Source organism: Ambystoma mexicanum, chromosome 1p, assembly GCF_040938575.1.
Source record: "Ambystoma mexicanum isolate Mex_15411 chromosome 1p, UKY_AmexF1_1, whole genome shotgun sequence".
NCBI classification, from domain to species: Eukaryota; Metazoa; Chordata; class Amphibia; order Caudata; family Ambystomatidae; genus Ambystoma; species Ambystoma mexicanum.
This window is the reverse complement of record NC_090921.1, coordinates 1,379,957,868-1,379,978,894: the sequence shown is the minus strand read 5'-3', so window position 1 is coordinate 1,379,978,894 and position 21,027 is coordinate 1,379,957,868. Positions and strand designations below refer to the sequence as shown.

The 21,027-nt window shown below is 50.8% G+C and overlaps 1 protein-coding gene across 7 annotated transcripts in view; it reads left to right on the top strand.

Annotated features, from left to right (window-relative positions):
- The window catches only part of PHKB (phosphorylase kinase regulatory subunit beta), a 2,092,963-nt gene that overhangs the window by 1,857,557 nt on the left and 214,379 nt on the right, over positions 1–21,027 (top strand). For 6 of the 7 annotated variants that reach the window (XM_069607056.1, XM_069607058.1, XM_069607055.1 and 3 more), the window contains one exon: positions 8,994–9,196. In XM_069607056.1, the coding sequence (XP_069463157.1) occupies positions 8,994–9,196 (203 nt within the window). Of the gene's footprint in view, positions 1–7,256; positions 7,348–8,993; positions 9,197–21,027 lie in introns of all 7 variants that reach the window. The other variant, XM_069607053.1, reaches the window with a different exon arrangement.

The window sequence follows — 21,027 nt, the reverse complement described above, 5'->3', positions numbered from 1 at the left end:
GGAGGGTGAGATTGCTTCGGACCAGGCCATCACGGTGGCAACGGACATCGCCGACACCGGTTTCCGTCAGTTGGGCAACGGCGTTTGCTTGAGACGACGAGGATGGCTCAAGGCCACGGATTTCCGCCAGGACGTACAAACCAAGGTTTTGGACATGCCCTTCGACGGGAACATCCTGTTTGGGAAGGCGGTTGATGAGTCCCTTCAGGCCATCAAGACACACAGAGACTGCCCGGGCACTGGGAGTGCTCCAACAACGACGATCGTCCTTTCGGAGCTCCGGAGGCAGACAAGGTGCCTCCAAGGGATCCGGCAGTGGCTCCTCCACGTACTGCCAAGCGGCAAGATCTTCGTCCCAGGAAGCCTACAGGGGACGCGGCAAGTCAGGTGGTGCCCGTCGTCGACAGGGAGGTCAAGGAGGCAAGGCGGCCTCCAAACAAGATTGAACCGACCGTGGGGTCGGGCCCCCGCCGAAGCACCCCGGTGGGAGGCCGGCTGGCGAGGTTCGTCAGCATGTGGGAGTCCATCTCCACCGACCGTTGGGTGCTGGACGCCCTGGCCCAAGGGCACGCCCTCGAGTTTCAGAAGAAGTGCCCTCGCGTTCCACCCGTGGCCAGGAAGGAAAATCACATCCCTCAACTACTGTTGGAAGTAAGGGCGATGCTCAAGAAGGGTGCCATCGAGCTCGTCCCAATGAGGCTTCGGGGCTCCGGAGTTTACTCAAGGTACTTCCTCGTAAAAAAGAAGACAGGAGGATGGCGCCCCATCCTGGACCTACGACGACTGAACAAGTACATCAAGGCGCAGAAGTTCTGTATGGTCACCCTCCAGCACATGCTGGGACAGCTGGAGGAGGGTGATTTCCTGTCGTCTTTGGACTTGGAGGATGCGTACTTCCACATCCTCTTTCTAAACAGACACCGAAAGTTCCTCAGTTTCGTGGTCCAAGGGCGGCCCTTCCAGTTTAAGGCCCTCCCGTTCGGATTGAAGTCGGCACCCAGGGTGTTCACCAAGTGCCTCGCACCGGTGGCGGCGCGGCTGCGCCTACAAGGGATCCACGTCTACCCCTACCTGGACGACTGGCTCATGCGGGCAAGGACGAGGGAACTCGCCGTGGAGCACACTGCGAAGACCGTCCAGCTGCTCACAGAGCTGGGATTCTCCATCAACTTTCCAAAATCTCACCTGGTTCCGTCGCAAGTAGCCCTGTTTCTGGGAGCCAAGCTCGACACAGTGGCGCGGCTGGCCTTGCCGTCGGAGGAAAGGACCAGGACCATTCTGGGCAAGGTGCAGCGTCTGCTGGCCACGGACATGGCCAGGGTAAGATCTATCAAGTCCCTCCTCGGGATGATGTCCTCCTGCATTTATCTGGTGCGCCTTTGCAGGCTTCGGATGCGCCCCTTACAAGAGTTCCTCGGCGCCCGCTGGGTCCAGTCGACGGGCAGCTTCGAGGACAGGATCCCTCTCAACGAGACGTTCCGTCAGGCGATCCGGTGGTGGGGTACCCGCTCCCATCTGTCGGCGGGCACAGACTTTCAGATCCCAGCTCACCAGGTGACGGTGACGACGGATGCCTCCCTGGAAGGTTGGGGAGCGCACTCCGGAGATCTTCACGCGAGAGGCCTTTGGCTCCCGGAGGAGAAGTCACTCCACATCAACATTTTGGAGCTCCGCGCAGTGTTCTGGGCCCTCAGGTCCTTTCTTCCGTCCCTCAAGGGCAAGGTGGTGAGGATCTTCACCGACAACAACACCACCACGATGTTCTACATCCGGAAGCAGGGCGGAACCAGGTCCCCGGCCCTATCCAAGGAAGCCCAGGATCTGTGGCATTGGGCCGTCACCCAACGGATGTTTCTGGTACCTCTTCATCTGGCAGGAATAAAAAACACGATTGCCGACTCACTCAGCAGGGAGCTGCGCTCGTGCCACGAGTGGGAACTATGCCAGGATCAAGTAGATCGACTCTTCCGATGATGGGGCGAACCCCAAATCGATCTCTTCGCGACAGTGACGAATTCCAAGTGCCGGAGGTTCGCCAGCAGGTTCCCCCAGCCGAGGAGCATGGGCTATGCTTTCTCGTTCCCCTGGGACGGCCTATTTCTTTATGCATTCCCTCCGCTGCCGTTGCTGCTCCGGCTCATCAACCAGCTCAAGAGGTCCCGGTGCACGATGATCCTCGTCGCCCCGGCGTGGCCGAGACAGATCTGGTTCCCGGACCTTCTGGACTTGTCAACGTCCACACCAGTCAAGCTGCCGACGGACGCAGACCTTCTCTCCAGAGAAGGAGGCGCCATTCTTCAACACAACCCGGAGTCGCTGAACTTGCAGGCCTGGCACCTGCAGCACTAGAGTTTGGAGGGTACGACATCCCGGCCGACTGCAGAGAGGTTCTTGCAAAGGCCAGGGCATCCTCAACTCTCAAGTGCTACGGACATAAATGGAAGAGGTTCTCTGTCTGGTGCCGTGCACAGAAGATTAACCCTCTGCGGATTACGGCCCCTCAGGTACTGCCGTACCTACTGTCGCTGGCCAAAGCTGGACTGGCTCACGCCTCCATCAAAATACATCTGGCTGCAATCTCCCGATATACCAGGACTACGGGACGGGCGTCCTTGTGGTCTCATCGCCTGGTGAAAGAATTCATGAAGGGACTATTCCGACCATTCCCGCCGGTGAAGGCTCCTGCCCCGGCGTGGGAGCTTAATGTGGTGCTGACCAGGCTCATGGGGGCCCCATTCGAGCCTATGCATTCGGCGCCTCTGAAGTTCCTCTCATGGAAGACCGCTTTCCTCGTGACCATCACCTCGGCACGACGAGTGGGAGAGATCCAGGCCCTATCTTGCAAGCCTCCATACTTGACTTTTCATGACACGAGGGTGGTGCTGAGGACGCACCCCTACTTTATGCCCAAGGTGCTGTCGGACTTCCACCTCAACGAGCCCTTGGTGTTGCCAGTTTTCTTTTCGTCGCCGGCCGAGAGGACTTTGCACACGCTGGATGTAGCTAGAGCGCTGAAGTTCTACGTGGACCGCACGAAGAGTTTTCGGAAGACGTCACAGCTGTTTGTGAACTTTGGGACTGTGAATCAAGGGAAGGCTCTCTCGAAGACTTCCATTTCCAGATGGCTCTCCGGCTGCATCATGCACTGTCACCGGTTGGCAAACCGACCGCTGCCCGGCCATCCGAGAGCCCATTCGACCAGAGCGATCGCTGCTACCAGGGCGTTCCTGTCTGGTGTGCCCCTGCTAGACATCGGCAGGGCTGCGACGTGGAGGTCGACGCACACCTTCACAAGATTCTACTGCGTCGATCGGGATTCCAGGGAGGAGTCCAGGGTCGGCCAAGCAGTGCTGCGCAACCTGTTCGCCTAAGGTGAGCCTGGTGAGGATGTAAGAGATGCTTAATGTTGAGTTGTTGTATTGCTTAATGTTGAGCCTTGACACCTCCCGTGGTTGTGCATGTGTGTACTGCTATGTATTCTCTTATTCATGAGCATGTGAATCCATGCCAGACCCCATGCTGGAGAAGGAACAAGTTACTTACCTGTAACTGTTGTTCTCCAGCATGGGTCTGGCATGGATTCACATGCGAACCCTCCCGCCTACCCCTCTGCGGCTCTTCACTTGGTCATACTGCCATTTTACATGCTACCAAATCTGAGGATGGCTGCCAGAGGCGGGGCTTAGGGAGAGGGCAGTCATTGGCTGGGGGCCGTATGACCCAGAGACCAGTGATTGGTTACTACTAAGAAAGACAGATCAGAAACGAAACTGATACTGATTTTTTTTCTATACCGAGGAATCCCGGCCTGATGACGGGGAATATTCATGAGCATGTGAATCCATGCCAGACCCATGCTGGAGAACAACAGTCACAGGTCAGTAACTTGTTCCTTCAGGATCATGGGCTACCATTTCCAATACAAAGTCCTTCTATTTGGCCTCAACTAGGCCCCCAGGGTCATTACCAGACTCATGAACGCTGTGGCGGCCCTCCTCAGAGCGTAGGGCCTCCACATCTACCCATACCTCGATGACTGGCTCGTCAGGGCTACATCTCCGGAAGCGTTTTGCCACTCTTCCCACACCCTCATGAACACACTGCACGACCTGGGCCTCTCTCTCAAACTCAAGAAGTCACAGCTGCAGCCCACGCAGACTCTGACATTCCTGGGACTCATTTGGGACACGTGCTCCGAGAGTGTTTTCCCATTGGAGGACAACATCTCAGCCATCAAGAGGGCCACCGGCCACTTCCTCAGCAGAGAGGGGACCTCGGCATGGTGTTACCAACATCTCCTCGATCTACTGGCGACTGTCCTGTTAGCCGTGCCGCACAAGAGACTAAGGATGAGAAGGATTCAGCTGCACTTTGCGGCCTCATGGAATCAGGAACGGGGCTCGCAATCCGAGATCATCAACGTTCCTCCATCTCTCCACCCGGACCTAACTTGGTGGTCCATAGACTGCAACCTACAGAGAGGCAAGCCCTTTCGGCCGCCCTCTCCGCAGGCCACCATCACCACAGACTCCTCGCTTGAGGACTGGGGAGCACCTGGACTAGACAGGAGCAGGAATACCACATCAATTGGTTGGAGCTGAACGCCATCTGGCTAGCGCTCAGAGCATTCCTAACACTCCTCAAGGGAAAGGTTGTCCTCATCCAGACAGACAACTCGACCAGCATGTACTACATCAACAACCAGTGAGGCACCAGATCCTCTCCTCTGTGCAGACTGGCGATCAGCATGTGGGAATGGGCCCTGGAAAACAATATTTACCTCTCGGCAGTCCACCTCCGGGGGAAATCCCATCTGAAGGTGGCCAGGCTCAGCAGGCTGGGAGCAGACAATTACGAGTGGCAGCTAAACTACCTTGTTATTCAGGAGCTCTTCAACAGGTGGGGTAACCCCCGAGTGTATCTCTTTGCCACCTGGCACAACAAGAAGTGCCCCCAGTTTGCATCCTGGCAGGGTCAGGGCCCCGATTCTCTGGGCGATGCATTTCACCTCCAGTGGACCGGGATGAAGGCCTACGCTTTTCCACCTACTCCACTGATGCACAGGGTAATTTGCAAGATCAAGGAGTCTCACCGACTCCTCATAATTCTCCATGGTGGCCGGCCAGGCCATGGTTTTCGGAGCTACTCAGCTTCTCGGAGGTGCCCCCGATACACCTTCCAACGGGCCCAGCACATCTTCTGGTACAGCAGGGGGCAGAATCATCCACCCCGCACCAGGGAAACTAGCCCTCATAGCATGGTACATGAGCAGGTAATGCTTCGGCACCTTAGCCTCTCACAGGCCAATCTGGAGATCATACAGGGCACCAGGAGCAAAGCCACCAGGGCCCAGTACAAAAGCAAATGGACCAGATTCTGCCAGTGGGCAGACTCCAAGAGAATTGACCCCTTGGCCTGCAATATGGACGACATGCTCTCCTTTTCGGCGCACGTCGCTCATTCGGGCGTACAGGTGGACACCTGCCATACATACCTTGCAGCCATTGGGGTTTACAGGAACTCGGAGGAAGGCATTTTTCCTCCTCCAACCCTATCGTCAAGAAACATCTGACTGGTCTTGCTAGGCTCTACCCGCCCATCAAGAGACCGTACCCTGTGTGGGACCTTAACATAGGCTTGGGCGCCCTGGCACACAAACCATTCGAGCCAATGGCGTCCGTGGACATTAGGCTGGTCACCATCAAGACGGCCTTACTAGTCAGCCTTAACTCGGCTCGCAGAGTCAACGAGATCCAGGCGCTGGTCGTCTCTGAACCATATACCACCTTTCACAGAGACAAGGTAGTCATGTGGACGCACCTTTCATTTTTGCCCAAGGTTCCATCTGCATTTCACTTGAACGAAGAAATAGTCCTTCCTACATTCTTTCCCGATCCCAAGGACGAAGCACAGAGAGTGCTGCACTACCTGGATGTCAGGCGTGCCCTAAAATTCTACTTGAACAGGATCAACGGCTTCCGCAAGTCGGATGCTTTGTTTGTCACGTTCGGAGGCTTGAGGCCAGGCCTTCAGGCCTCTAAGGCCTCCATATCCCCCTCTATGGTCTCTGCCATCAAGGAAGTGTACGAGGGCCCAGCACAAGCCGCTCCCGGCCAACATGCATGCCCACGCAGTCAGGGCCAAGGCAACGGCCATTTCCTTCCAGAGCCATGACCCTTGGCAAGTCATAAGCAGGGCAGCCACTTGGGCCGCTCCCTCATCGTTCTGCAAGCATTACTGTTTGGATGCTGGCTCTAGATCTGATGCGGCTTTCGGACAGGCGGTTCTCAGGAACCTATTTGCTTAAGGAGAGTTTCCTCTCCACCCTCAGGCTACAATCAGTTGTAATCGCCCATACAGTATGGAGGAAATGGGACGGGACGTAAGAGTAATTATAAGTTACTCACCGTAGTGACTAACGTACTCTTAGTCCATAGTCCCCTTTCCTCCATACGTCCCACCAACCTCCCCCCCAATAATACTGCTGTCACTAGGCAATGTTAAATCTATTGTCGACGAGTCAATGGGGACTGAGGTGTGGCGACTGAGGTGTGGCGCTGGAGGGCGGAGTCAGGGCAGCGCATGCACCCTGGGGCATGCTCCCGCATGCCTCTAAATTTAAAGGGGAAGAAGGTTTTTTTCTGGTGAAAAAGGTACTGTCTCCCGTCCCTTGGAAGGGACGCCCATACACTATGGAGGAAAGGGGACTATGGACTAAGAGTACGTTAGTCACTATGGTGAGTAACTTATAATTAGCATTTTCATCAGTGCGTTTTACTTCATTTTGTGCACTGTCTTTTTCAAAAATTGATATTTGTGGGTTGTGTATATGTTCCATAGCCACAAGGAAGTGGCAAAGATGCTCTGTAACAAGGAGTGTGATTATGGTTTCAGAAAAATGAAATTTGACACTGCAGTGTATTTAATATATATCAGCAAAAAAAGTGAACTGTCTAAAATAAACGCACTATGCTAGCCTATTAAGAGACTTGGTGCCCAATGCAAGACTCGGCAGAATAGGCCACGCATACAGTGCAGGTGCTTTCCTATTGCCTGGTGTGTATTTGTCTAGTAATGCATTTCCTCTGGACATTCCAGAAAGCGTCTCTGGTGGCCTAGTCCCTGTGCACCAGTACTGCATGCATTGAAACACATTGCGAGAGTCTGAGGCAGGACATGTATGCTGGTGGGGGCTCGGGTGCTGTGCTTCTGCCAGGATTTAACAGCTGCTGGCATTGCTCTTTTTCTGCCCTTAGGTCTGTGGTGCGTTTCGCTGCCAGTCTGTTAGGTAAACTAGTGGACAGCCTTGCGCCATCTATCACAAATGTTTTAGTTCAGGGGAAACAGGTGAGTCTGTACTTTATTTTCGGAGACCTTTCTTTACATTTAAGAATTATTATGGGCAATAGGCGCTTTGTGCGTCTGAAACGCCATTTCAGACACTCTAATGAGCTGCTTTTGATTTAGGATATGTTCTGAAATCAGTTCTGCTGCATAGATGGGGATGAGAAATGGGTCTTTCACTCCAAGCCACTGCAGGGGAAGCACCGTCAGTTTGCATTTAGAAAGCGCCCAAACAATTTAGACTTTGAGGCTACAAATAGGGGCAGGCAAGTAGTTGAGGTTTTTGGGAGGGTATTTCCCACTGCAAGAGGGGCAGATGAAGTAGAAGGATGCGTGTATGGATGTGCGGCGGTGACTGGAATGTCCGCATGGGCAGGAGATGAGACTGTCGCAGTTCACGAGCTCATCCAGAGTGGAAGACATGTCAGACCTGCTGAGTGTAGTTTGCTTGGTCTGTGGTTTTGTCTGGGCTGGAGTTAGTATGGCATGGAAGAACCATTGGCCACGAGCAGCGGTACCACCAAACACCTGGCCTGATCATTTTGCATGGTTTTTGACCAGACGTTGGACCACCTTGACTGCCGCCAACAGGCAGAGCATGCGGTTGGATCCATAAGCAGGAAATCTAATTCACTTCACGGAGCCTATATCTTGGCTCAGGACCTCTATTGCCTTGAGCTAGGATCCCCGTTTATTTTTACAAATATTTTAATTCATATATCATATATGGAATGAATTCAATGCAGGCCCTTGAATTTGTTGTCATCTGTTTACACTCACGAAGTGTACATTGTACAATCTTGCATTAGATGCCTTAGGAATGTGCACACAGCTGCTAAAAGAAACACAATTGGACTGTGTGTCGCTCGCATTGGCGGCAATGTGAGCGTCGAAACAGGGAGCTGCTAGAATAGTGAACTGATTTGCATCACTGTCTCAAAAAAGTACTCCAGTTTGAATTCCTGATGACGAGGTGTTCGGGAAGGTGGTTTGGTGGTAGCCCTGCTTTCTGTTTCCTTTAGTTGGTTGGCATCCCTGGAGCATGTTTTCTCTTCGGTTGGCTGCACATCACTGGTTGACTTCACCCACTCCCTTCACCTGTACATCACGTGAAGTGAAACAGTTTGGTGATTGCTGAGCTCCATCTAATTTCCCATACTTTACCTTAACACTGGCGTTGGGTGGCAGTATTGTTATTTATACATCTTTTAAGGAAACCTGATATCAGAAGACTCTCATCCATTTTCTATCAAAGTGTGATGAGATGTAGAAGGTCCTACTTACAGTTGGGAATGAGCCAATCTGACGGTGTTATCCCCCGCTCTTGGCTCACTCATGTCATCCAGATAGCGCCTCTCCCCGTGGGACATATTATAAGTATGAGCCGGCCAAATTGACAGTCAGCTGAAAAGAAAACAGCCAAGCTACTATAATTAGCGGTATATATTAGTAAGCTCATTAGTATTCATCGTCTTTTTTCTATGTAAACGGCAGTGGCAAAGATGAATGACCCTATGTTGTCAGGCCTCCTTCTGGGGCTTTCCTCACCCTTTGCTTGCTGTGATCGTTATGGCGTATTAATAAATCATTTGCGTCAGCTGCGTGTTGGTTTGCCTACCGGAATTCATTGTCTACCTCCGCATTGCTAGGTGACCCTTGGTGTATTTGGCCACGAAGAGGCGGTGATTTCGAATCCCTTGTCCCCTGGCGTGATTAAGGATATCATCTACAACAAGTGCAGCCCCCACGATGAGCGCGAGGCCGTGCTGCAGCAGGAGCTGGTCATCCACGTAGGCTGGATCATCTCGAACTCACCGGAGCTCTTCAGCGGCATGCTCAAAATACGTGCTGGGTGAGTCACGCTGCTCTCTTTGGCAAGTATGGTTGCGAGATGGTGGGAGGGACCGTTGGACGTTGGCGCTTCCACAGTTAGTTGCGGGAACTGTCAGAATCTAGTGTTCTGTGTCAGATGAGCTCTAATTTGCAGAAATTGTATGCGTGTTATTCAAATTCTCCTGCAATTAGGCTGCTAATGTACACTTCCAAAGGATTGCCTTCATAACTGTGGTAACAGCACGCTGCTTGTATGGATACCTTACCTCAAACGAGAGCCTATTAATATGACACATGCCCCTCAAACTCAATAACACTATGAAACATCATTTGCTCAGTGAAGACGACACAACGTGGCACTGTACTTCAGGCCTGCTGCCTATGGCACTTTTCTTGTTTAGCTACGACTATTACAATAGGCATTAGATGCGTTTTTTAATAGATTCCCAAAGTGTAAATAGTAGGCCAAGGAAAATAAATAACATGTACGTGATGTTACTGGGATTTATGTCTCCATCCCTGGTGTTTTCATGGTATCTTGGAATCCTGGTAGATCTGAAAGAGTGTGGGGCAGAGGGGGCGGATTTAATTAGCTGGGAAAGAGGGCACACGCAAGATAGCGTTGCTGTTGTGTTGATGCATCAAGTTTGAAAGTGCCCGGCTACTGTATGTGGGTGTTTTTCTAGGTGGTTCATGTCAAGAGCAATGGAGGCACCTGTGTTCAGAGGGGAGCCTCATGGGCTCGTAGTGTGAGGATGTTTGGAGAGGTGTGTAGCATTCTAATGTATATTGTGTCTGTTTGGAGGAGCGTTTAATTGCTAACCATGGGTGGTAGCTTAGTTGATATGCGTGTTGCAGTTCAGAATTTGAGCGTGTTAGTGTGGAGGGGCATGCAGCTGAGAGGTTGATGGCGTTTGGGTCATCCATCCGGTGTGACCACGCCAACGGGCCAGTAGTCATGCACCACAGGTAGAGTAATTGCGAGGGGAAGTCATGAGGCACCTTGAAATGTGCTGGTGTTCTAGCAGTGGACAGCGTGCAGCGCATGTAAAAGGTGGCTTGCAGAATGGCGACCTTTCCACATGAGTGTGCATAGAGAGCGCCAGAGTTCAAGCTTCCCTCTGTTCTTAGATTGCGCGAGGCCAAGAAATGGCAACGTATTGCCTCTGTGTGCTGCTGGCTTACCCGCATGAAGTGCTACCTTTTTGAACATGTTACTCCATTTAACAGGCATCCACTCAACAATTTGCCCAGACTCAACATAGCTGTAGCTTTCTGGCGGCATACACATACCACAAACTGATAATCCAGTCTGTAAAGCCTGCTTGTGTTTGATCCAAGAGGATTCTCTTCTTTTACTAATTGCTTGTGCAATAGAAAAAGGTTGGGTATGTTTTTGAAAATAGGTTTGTGTTCCTTCAGTTACTTTTAACAATGTCTGTGAACCTACATGCTCCAATCAAGGGCTCTGTCAGATGTTGGTGCACACCTGAGGGGAGTCCCAAAAACTCAATCTGCCTGGCATTTGTATTGCCATCAGAAATGCCCAGCGTACTGAGGTATCTGTGCTTATGATTAATTACAATCTAGCCTTGGACTCCATTTTAGATAATATTCCTGTCTCTCCAGCTTGGATGACCTAGGCTAAACATCATCTGAAACAAGATGGCGCATTACTCAAGTTGACAGCAGTTTCCTGTTCGCTGACTCTCTAGTATGTCTTTAAGTCAGCATTTTGTGTTCTCCAGCATAAAACAAAACAATTTATTTATGACGACCAGTTAATGTCTAAATGTGTATCGTGTCCTTATAGTTGCAGATGGGCAACACCCTCAATACCAGTGACCCCCTTTAATTTGTTTTTGACGTTGTCCAAAATGCAACAGATTCTTACCGCAAGAGGACATCTAATGGTGGTGACATACACAAAGTAAAACCCTGCTTCTCCAAAGTCAAAGCCTAGGTGTTAAGCATTTTCTTGTAACTCTGAGCCCTACAAAGGCAAACTTCATCCTCCTGGGGAACCCTCCAAGCAAGCCCCAGTTAAGACGTGGTTGTCAGAAATATCTGGGCATAAAAAAGCTTCACACCTCCTTTCTACCCCCATGCCAAATCCCTCTCTTTCATCATCATCATTATTATTATTATTGGGTATTTATTGAGCGCAGATGTATTTATGGGAAGCAAAATAGCACTTTACAGTCATAGCAGGAAGAACACAGTGAGGGAAGTAGAGAAAGAAAGGAGCAGGCAATTTGGCAGTAAGGGTCAACAAGCAACCGGGGGAGGAAACAGTGGGGAGCAGATCACCCAGTCTTGGGTAAGGCTGAGAGTGGCGGGTGTGTGGAATTGGGTGTTAGGGAGGAGCCATTCTTTGAAGAGGAAGGTCTTGAGCCCCTTCTTGAACTGTCGAAGCGAGTTTGATGTTGACGGGGCGGGGGAGGGGTGGGCTATGGTTCCAGTGTCAAGACAGAGGTGTAGACAGAAAAGCCCTTTCTTCTGGTTCTCTCTTTCCTGCACGGACGTAGTGCAAACTTGCACGTCTTACTTCTGGCGGATCGTAGGACTCCAGAGACGCTGAGCTTCTCAGTGAGGTAGCTTGGGAGTTCAGAGTTACAGCTTTGTAGATGGTGCAGCAGGTTTTGAAGATGATACAGGCTTCCAGTGAGAGCCAGTGCAGTTCGATGAGGTTCTGGGTAATGTGGTCGCATGTTCAGAGTCCTTTGATATGTATGTTATGCTGCAGCATGCAGGACACTTCTCAAGGGTGCCAAGGTAGTTGAGGGTGCCAAGGTAGTCGCCAAAAGGCCTTCCAAAAGATGCCACCATCCAGGGGTTTGGGGGGGGGGGAACAAGGCTTGGAAAGCAGCGGTCGGCTGTCGACTGCCATTCAAGACACAATCCCAAAGAAAAAGCAAAGAGCCTGGCACCAGCGCTCCACAAAATCAAACCCTTTATTCCTATTGCATGTTCTGGAACAGTTGTGTAAGCTTTGGTTCCCTCCAACTTAGTTGGCAATAAGGGCCTCTTTAAAGTATCCCTACCTATACTCTGCACTCCCGTCAAAGCCGCTCAACAAACTGTTGCTCCACTTGCTTCCCCTAAACTCTGCATTATCTTTAGATAACCTACATCAATTTAAAGGCCATGACGAACAGTTTTCCATCCTCTCTGACAGAAAAACTCACCATCTCACGCTGTTGCCATCTTCAAAACAAAAAACTGAACAAAGACGATAACCCGCAAACAAGCATCCGCATGCTATGCTTGTAGGACTTGCCAACAGCACAGCCACTCGCACCTGCCTTACCCCTCACTTCTGCTTTTTAGAGAAGAGCTGACGACCCTGCTCTTTGAACAACAGCTGACTGATCACTGTTTAGGACGGACTGAGTCCCCGCTCCAGTGCAAGGATTTTTGTCACCCTAGGGTATTTGATGCCCTGCCCCTCAGTGAACATCAATCTGACCATTGCATGCCCTACCTCAAATGCGGCCCCAGCCTATTAACGTGCATTTCCCACCTGAGACGTTCTGCACAAACACACATACTCACACGCACGTTCTCGTAGCCACAATTAAAACCAACGGCCATGGAAGCAGCATTAGCCTTTTTGACCTAAAACAATTGACCTAATGACCAATTTGGTCGAATTTTGCATGTGTAATTTGGCCTTCGGGGCAATTTGGTTGCATGTATTGCTAAATACCAGCTATGGAGAGGAGGGGTTGCGGGGGTGTCCACCGCGCCCCATATTTGATATTTAGCAGTTTGGGAGGCGCAGGGGTGTCCCCTGCTTCCTTAAAATTGGAGGCGGGGTACAACAAAAAAACACATGTGCATTTAAATTGGGACCCGAGCAAATTAATTTTCGGTCAGTTTGCCGCGATTAAAAAGATTTCAGTAAAACATACCCAAACCATGTAAGGGCCATAAAGCGGGATTAAGCATATTGACCATCAAGCACCTGCCCTGCGTGGTCCTTCATCCTTCACTGGTTGCATCTTTGTCTCCCTCTTTTAGGACAGCGCTCCACTGCTTGTGAGTTGGGTTTGCACTTTCAAAATCCCTAACACAGCAAGAAAAAGCAAATTAATTATTTTGTACTTTAAATAAGTACTTTAATAAGTCATCCTCCTTTAACTTGTGTTTTCTCAACTTTGAATTTGCTATCGACTCCTGTTAATATCAGGGTCAGCAATATTTCAAATAAAGTCTTACAATGCACAGCTGTTTGCTTCGCATCTGTAAGAAAATAAAAGCACTTTACAACCCTCAATGATTTTGAGTCATGATACTCCCAGGCAAAAGTGTTGTTGTTTGGTAAGAGAAACAAGGGTACCTCTTTTCAAACTATAAAAGTAAAAGAGTGGGGTGCCGAATCGTGCATCAAAATGACAAAAAAAGAACAACTACCAGAGAAAGTAAGGGAAAAGGTGAACACCATGTTATGCGTTATGATAATGGGCGAAGAGTAGACTCTGTACGTTCTGTCCATTAATAGCTCTACAGAATCTGAGAGGTCCAATAAAGACCGAAACAGGTCTCGCATACATTCTGCTAACTCCTGGTCATGTACTTGCCGGGGGATTTCACATATACAGATGTTGTTTCTTCTTGATCTGTTTTCTAGATCCTTTTTGGCCCAAATCATCTGCAGTTGTTCTTCGATTCCTACTACCATGTTAGTTAGCTCAGCGTGGTCATGCATCTGTTCGCATACCATATTCTCCACGACACTTATTTGAGATTCCAGTCCCAGCAAGTGCAAATTCACCTCCAAAATCGATTTGACCAGGGTCTGCTTTGTGGCTTTTATCTCCGTCCTGAGGTCTTGCTTTAGGGTAGTGAGCATGCCCAGTAGGTCTTGCTTCGTAATTGCAGCATCCAAATGGGCTGCCATGGAAGGCGATGGGTGGACTTCTGCTTGAAATTCCTAGGTGCGTTTTTCCTTAACCTGCAACCCTAATAGGGATTTGATGTCATCCCCTTTGGGTTTCGCCCCTGAGTTCGGCATTGCAGGCATGCTAGGCGACTCCTCAAACATCATCTTCCCCATCAGCCTGTTTCAGCCCACCACTTCACCAATTCCTGACTTTGGGTGGTCTGTGGCACTCTTTCAATGGATTGCTTTTTCCCCTGCAGATTCCTCATCTTGATAGGTATCTAGCCATGCTGTTCACAAACGTTCGGACAGGGGGCGTAGTAGACCTCGACTTGGCCATCGATCCGTTTTGTCCGGCTCTTGGTCGGCTCCGTAAGTGACATCAGGCGTCGCATATATAGCACATCACTAAGCCCCATGCTTCAGTTACTTTTTTCCACTCGCTTGCATGCTGTATCAGGAACACAACTCGGAAAACCTTGATGCAGTGTCGTCTCACATGGTCTCGGGCTTCAAGCAATGCTGCAATTGCAAGGCAAACATGTCAGTAAACGACACCCACAACGTGTGTCTGTGGTGCCTGCTGATCACGGACCAGAGGCTTTCCTGTTGTGCCCAAAGATGCAGCCCAAGTCCCTACACGAGAGGGCCGGAAAACTGGCTTTCGGCCGACCGGTTGGCAAATCACTGGTGCGGTCCCTCGTTCAGTCTTCCGAGACAGAGACTGAGGAGCGAACTCCCGACAAAGGGAAAGAATAGCATGGCAAGAAGACTAAGAAATGGTTCCACTCCAGGAGCCATTCCTCGTCGTCTTCCTTGCAGAAAAAGAAGCAGCACCACTGCCATCGATGCGAGTCCAGCTCGTCGTCGGATCGAGGTAAGCCCTCAACGGAGGCTGACCACTCAGGAAGAATGGGAAAGCTTTAAGACTGCCATGATAGATATGTTTAGGCAACATGGTGCTGTTAATGCAGCTCTGGCCCCCAACCAGCAAACCTTGGCGGCAAAAGCGGCGCTCAGTGCTCCTGACCCCAAGCCAGCCATTCCGTCGACAGCGTCGACGTTGATTATTGGCTTCAGGTGGCATGCCTACCAGACATAAGTCACCCGAGGCCTGTAAGGCTGAGGCCCATGATGCACATCGGTTATCTGAGCATCCCTCGGTGCAGAAAGAACCCCCGGCATTGAAAGCTTTAGCTTCGAAACCTATTCTCAAGCCCTCAGCACCAACAGTCGGCAACGGTTCATTTGTGCTGCTTTCTTCGATTCGATGCAATCCATATTGGCATAGATCAGGGGTGCACAACTGATTTTGACAGATGGCCGAAAGTACCTTAGATGATGGCTGTAGTGGGCCAAAAAGTAAATGTGGGTGGGGGCGGTGGGGCGTGGTGTGGCAGGGCATGGCGTGGCAGGAGGCTTTTTCAATCCCCAATTTTTATTAAACACTATGCCCCATGGCTCCCACCCCTTAACCAAACACTATGCCCCATGACACCCACCCCTCATGCAAACACTATGCCCCAAGGCACCCACCCCTCAAGCAAACACTATGCCCCAAGACACCCACCCCTCAACCAAACACTATGCCCATTGGCCCCCACCCCTCAAGCAAACACTATGCCCCAAGACACCCACCCCTCAAGCAAACACTATGCCCCAATACACCCACTTCTCAAGCAAACACTATGCCCCAAGACACCCACCCCTCAAGCAAACACTATGCCCCAAGACACCCACCCCTCAACCAAACACTATTCCCCATTGCTCCCACCCCTCAACCAAACACTATGCCCCAGGACACCCACCCCTCATGCAAACACCATGCCCCAAAGCACCCATCCCTCAAGCAAACACTATGCCCCATGGCCCCCACTCCCCAACCAAACACTATGCCCCATGGCCCCCACCCCTTAACCAAACACTATGCCCCATGACACCCACCCCTCATGCAAAGACTATGCCCCAAGTCACCCACCCCTCAAGCAAACACTATGCCCCAAGACAACCACCCCTCAACCAAACACTATGCCCATGGCCCCCACCCCTCATGCAAACACTATGCCCCATGGCCCCCACCCCTCAAGCAAACACTATGTCCCAAGACACCCACCCCTCAACCAAACACTATGCCCCATGCCACCAAGCATGCACCATGCATACATAGTCAAACAGACCCCAGCCCCCCCACCCCTGCATACAAACTAACAAGTATACACCATGCACCCATACAGACCCAAACCCCCACACCACAACTCAGCACACAAACTCACAAGCATACACCATGCACCCATACAGACCCGAACCCCCCACCCCCAACTCAGCACACAAACCCACAAGCATACACCATGCACCCATACAGACCTGAACCCCACCAACTCACCAAACAAACTCACAAGCATGCACGCATACAGACCCGGTCCCCCCACCCCCACATCTCAACATACACTGAATGTGCACACAACAACAACAAACATTCAGGCAGACACGACACCCTCCTCCCCCCCAGCATCTCAACATGCACTGCACTTGCACACAAACACATTCAGGCAGACCCGACACTTAACCCACCCCCACATCTCAACATACACTGAACACACACGCGCGCGCACACACACACACACACACACCCCACCCCCACCCCCACCCCCCCATGTGCTTCTGGCGCTATGGCTGGCGTGGGCGTGACAAGGCTGAAATGCATTCCGGCATCAAGCCTTACTGGCCACGCCAGCTGTAGTGCTGGCACTCCATTGGTGCAGCACACACGCACTACATGGCTCGTAGGAGCTGCGTGGTTCGTGGGCACTGAACCAATGAGGGCCAGTGTTTTGTCCGGCCCGGAAGACAACAAAGACTTTCCTAATGGAGGGCGGCCGATGCTGCTTGCGGGCCACACTCCATTAGGAAAGTCAACTGGCCCGCGGGCCGTGTGTTGTGCACCCATGGCGTATATGATCCAGTCGACCCTGTTTACACGGGAGCCGGCTTCGTCAATTTATTTCGATGACCAGGCCAATTTATTGGCCTTAGCTCAGGGTCTACAAGACGTCAGTGGCCTGGATACTTCCCCAGACGTTACAACAGAACCAGACCTATACCCAGGCTAATATCAAGTTCAGGGATCTAGTTCACCCTTGGGTTGAAGGCGTCCACCACACCTCTTCAGGGGTATGAGCTCACTGACATTTTGGATGAGGGTCCCACAGTTCAGCATCCCATGCCATTCGACCCAGCCATTGCGGCCCCTTCAGCCTCCATATCGCAACACCCTTGTACTATTCCCCTGTGAATGCCAATCTTACAGGGAAGTATAGGCTGGCAAGTGGAGACCCTTCTTTCCCTGCCACATACCCTTCCCCAGAAGGGTTGATTATACAGGCTGCCACTATTTCCACCAGACCTGCAGCATTCACTTCCAATCTGCCTGAGGAGAGAGGGAAAGAAACCAGACGCATTGGCCAGAAAGATTGACCTCTGGCAGCATGCGCACAAAGCCACTAACATTGCATGTGGATTCGCCAAGTACTCCTTTGGCTTATGGAAGGCTGTGAAACATGCTGCTGAATATGTCTGAACTGGCAGACTCCAGCCCTTTAGATGAGGTAGCAATACCCTTGAGATGGATGAGGATGCAGAAGTTACTCAAACATCAATAATCGAAACAACTCAGGTAGTTGGCAAAAAGGTATCTGTTTTAATATCAATTATCTAAAACAGGGAATTCAATGGACATCAGCGGACGTCTCAGCGTAACATCTCTCAATGCATCTTAAAAACAAAGCATTCTTTTATAGCACAAAAAATCGTCATTGATAACGTCAACCTACGTATTACTAATGTCATCCTAGGTGGCAAACTACAAAAACCTAGTGGCAATTGTGATAAGCTCTTAAGGAACCTCTAAGTATACTATCCATACTCGTCTAAGAGAGTGAAGAAATGTGATAGATTTCCTAACATCAGGTGGGGCAACTAAGCCCTCCCCTTAAACAGGTCACTATGAACGTCACTAAATATGCAACGCCCCATTGGTTACACAAACTATAGGACCCTTAATCATGCGGCCCCCTAGAATTGGTTGGCTCTCTAACCTTAGTCAGTACTTTTCCACCTACGTTAGCAGCACGCAGGCTGGTCTTCCAGGTGCTAGTGAGCTAGTCTTAACCAAAGCGTCCCACCAATTAGCATATTTATCTATCATCACCTCAGTGGTCTGCTGTCAATTAAGGCTTTGAACTTGTCCTTGGGAGTGTTCTTTTGCTCTGGGGAATGCAGGGCAGTGAAGGCACGCTCTGCCCTCATGCGTAGGTGTGACTATCGTGTTCTTCCAACTTCATCCTTACACGTGACTGAAGACCACAAAATCAAGCCCTAGTGTATTTAAAATACTATTTTCTAATAGACCTCTGACGTCTTCCTTGTTTTTGTCCACGTCTTGTGAACAAGAGTTTCGTTCTTTCATACGATTTGTATCCAATGTTTGTTCACCCCAGCCTGATAAGACCTTGTCTTCTTGAGGCTCATCCAGCCTTGCCTTTCTGAGATCGGCTTCTGTAATTCAATTGCTTTTTTAACTGCGACACACTGGAAACAAGACCTTCCCTCTCTGATCCAGCTCTGCTATAATACGTAGTGTAAACATCCTTTATTTACTCACTTCAATATATATATGTTTCTGATGCTTGTTAATCTGCTTAGAATCACATAATGTGCATATGGTCCGACATCCACTGGTAACCGCAGAATATTGCATCTTGTCTTTCGGGGACCGAAAGGGGAAGTCAGCATAGGCGTGTCTGTAACACTACACCTAGCGTGACGTGTAGTGTACCCAAAATCCCTCACGCGCCACGGTCCCTCAGATTGTTTTTTTCCACCCAGATAACTGGTCACCCTATAGCTGAGGTCTTCATAAGAGACATTGTTTATCTTTATACCAACTTTGTCATTTATTTCCCCATAAGTCACTTCAACGCTAATTCAAGCAATTTCGGCGAAGACTGTGGGAAGTTTCTACGGCAGTGGATTTTGGCGCCTAAGATCCGGCGGCTGAGCCTTCCATGTGGCCGGGCCCTCTGGCCGGCCTACACAGTAGGGAGAATGGGGTCGGGTGGCCATATCTTTCGTTATGTCTCTCCTCTTTCCCCCTCTTTGCCCTCTAGGTCTGGTCATCTTTGTCTATACCTTTCGCTATGGAAAGGACACCATTTAGGTTCTGTAAGTGTAGGGTCTGGTACCCGTGGAAAGACGAGCACAGGATGTGTAATTCTTGTCTACCCCTAGATCACGACGAGAAGTGGTGTGCAGCTTGTAAGCTCCTACGGCATAAGACCCTTAAGGAGCGCTGTGTAAAGCGGTGAGCTGCATACGGTATGATGCGGGCTGAACCCTCTTCCCCCACCGCCACACCCGCCGAAAGTGACAGAGGGAGTGATGATCACCAGACATCCGTGTCGGATGTCATCGACCTTGAGGCGGATCCTTCTAGGTCTGCCACGCCCGTCACCGACCCCTTTAGGCCTGACGAAAGTCTTGCTTCGGGGAAAACACCCGGCGACAAGGGCGTACAGAAACCACACACTAAGCACACAACCCTACCACCGATTTCAACGGTTCCGTCGAAAAAGGTCAAAGCGCCAACAGGACCGCCGAAAATTTCAACGGAATCCTCTGGTCTGGTAGATCAGCAGCCTTCCCCGCATCCGCAGCAGCGTCTTGCGACTGGGCCTTCCAAAACTAAGGGTGCTACCCCTAAATCGGTTTTAAACACCGAAGCACGGTCATCCGACGTTCCGGTGCCCCCTAAGGCCCCGGTAGGTCCGAAACCTACTCCTCGGCCTCCTAGCCTTTCCAAAGGTGAAAAATCTACCGCTAGGCCCTCTAGTGCCACGATAGGCGGTAGGTCTACAGCTGACCCGTTAACTCACTGCGATTCGATTGAAGACAGTGTCGCAAGGATTACTTTGGCGGTTGGGCTGACGCCCAAGACACCATCGAGACGCATGGAGCGTGCCGCGGACAAGTCTAAAGACACGCCATGGTGCCCCAGTACTCGCAACACCTACAAGGACAGTCAGTAGCCTCTGTCCAACACCCCTGGGGATAAGAAGGCAACGTTTTTCCACCTTTTACCCCTTCCGGTTCATCTAAGTGGAACAGGGAAAGGTTTGAAGGATGCATGGACCGTCTAGAAAGGATTGTCTCACGTTCAGAGCATCCTTCCCCTAAAAGATCACATGAAGACTCTCTTTTGATGTCGGCTTCACATTTCAATGGAAATCTTGACGCTCAAAACCCTTCAGCTTCTGTCCACCATGAAGATGTGGTCCAAATTGACACTTACGAGATATCTATGTCGAGGAAGATGAGCCTTCCTTCCTGCAAGACTACACTGATGACCAGGTGGGTGCCATGGACAACTGGGAGGACACCCAGCAAGTGGAGACAGAGACATGGATGCTCCCTATGCAAGATCAGGACACTGATGCCCTATGCCTGGATTCCCCTCCCACCACTCCGGCTCGTCAGGCCTCACCGTTGGATGACCAAATGTCTTTCAGTGCCATTTTAAGAAAAGCAGCACAGCACTTTAAAATCACCACCCATGAGGCGGTACCCGAACAAGAATTTGTGGACGACATTCTCAAAGAGAAACCCCCCTCAAGCTAAGCTATTCCCCTCCTGAACTCTGTTAAAAGAAGGTTGGCCCCCTCCCTGGTCACGCCAGCACAAACCCGGGCAGTGAATCCAAGAGTGGAAAAACTATTTCGGCCATCTCCCACTGACCCTCAATATATCAAAAGCCATGCCACCCCCGACTCCTTGGTAGTCACTACCACCCGCAAAGGGGCAGGGGTACCCCTTGCTACAGGGGAGGCACCTTCAGATAAGGAATCTAAAAGGTTGTATACCTTAGGTAAACGTGTTACCTCGGCAGCTGCATCCACCACACACATAGCGAA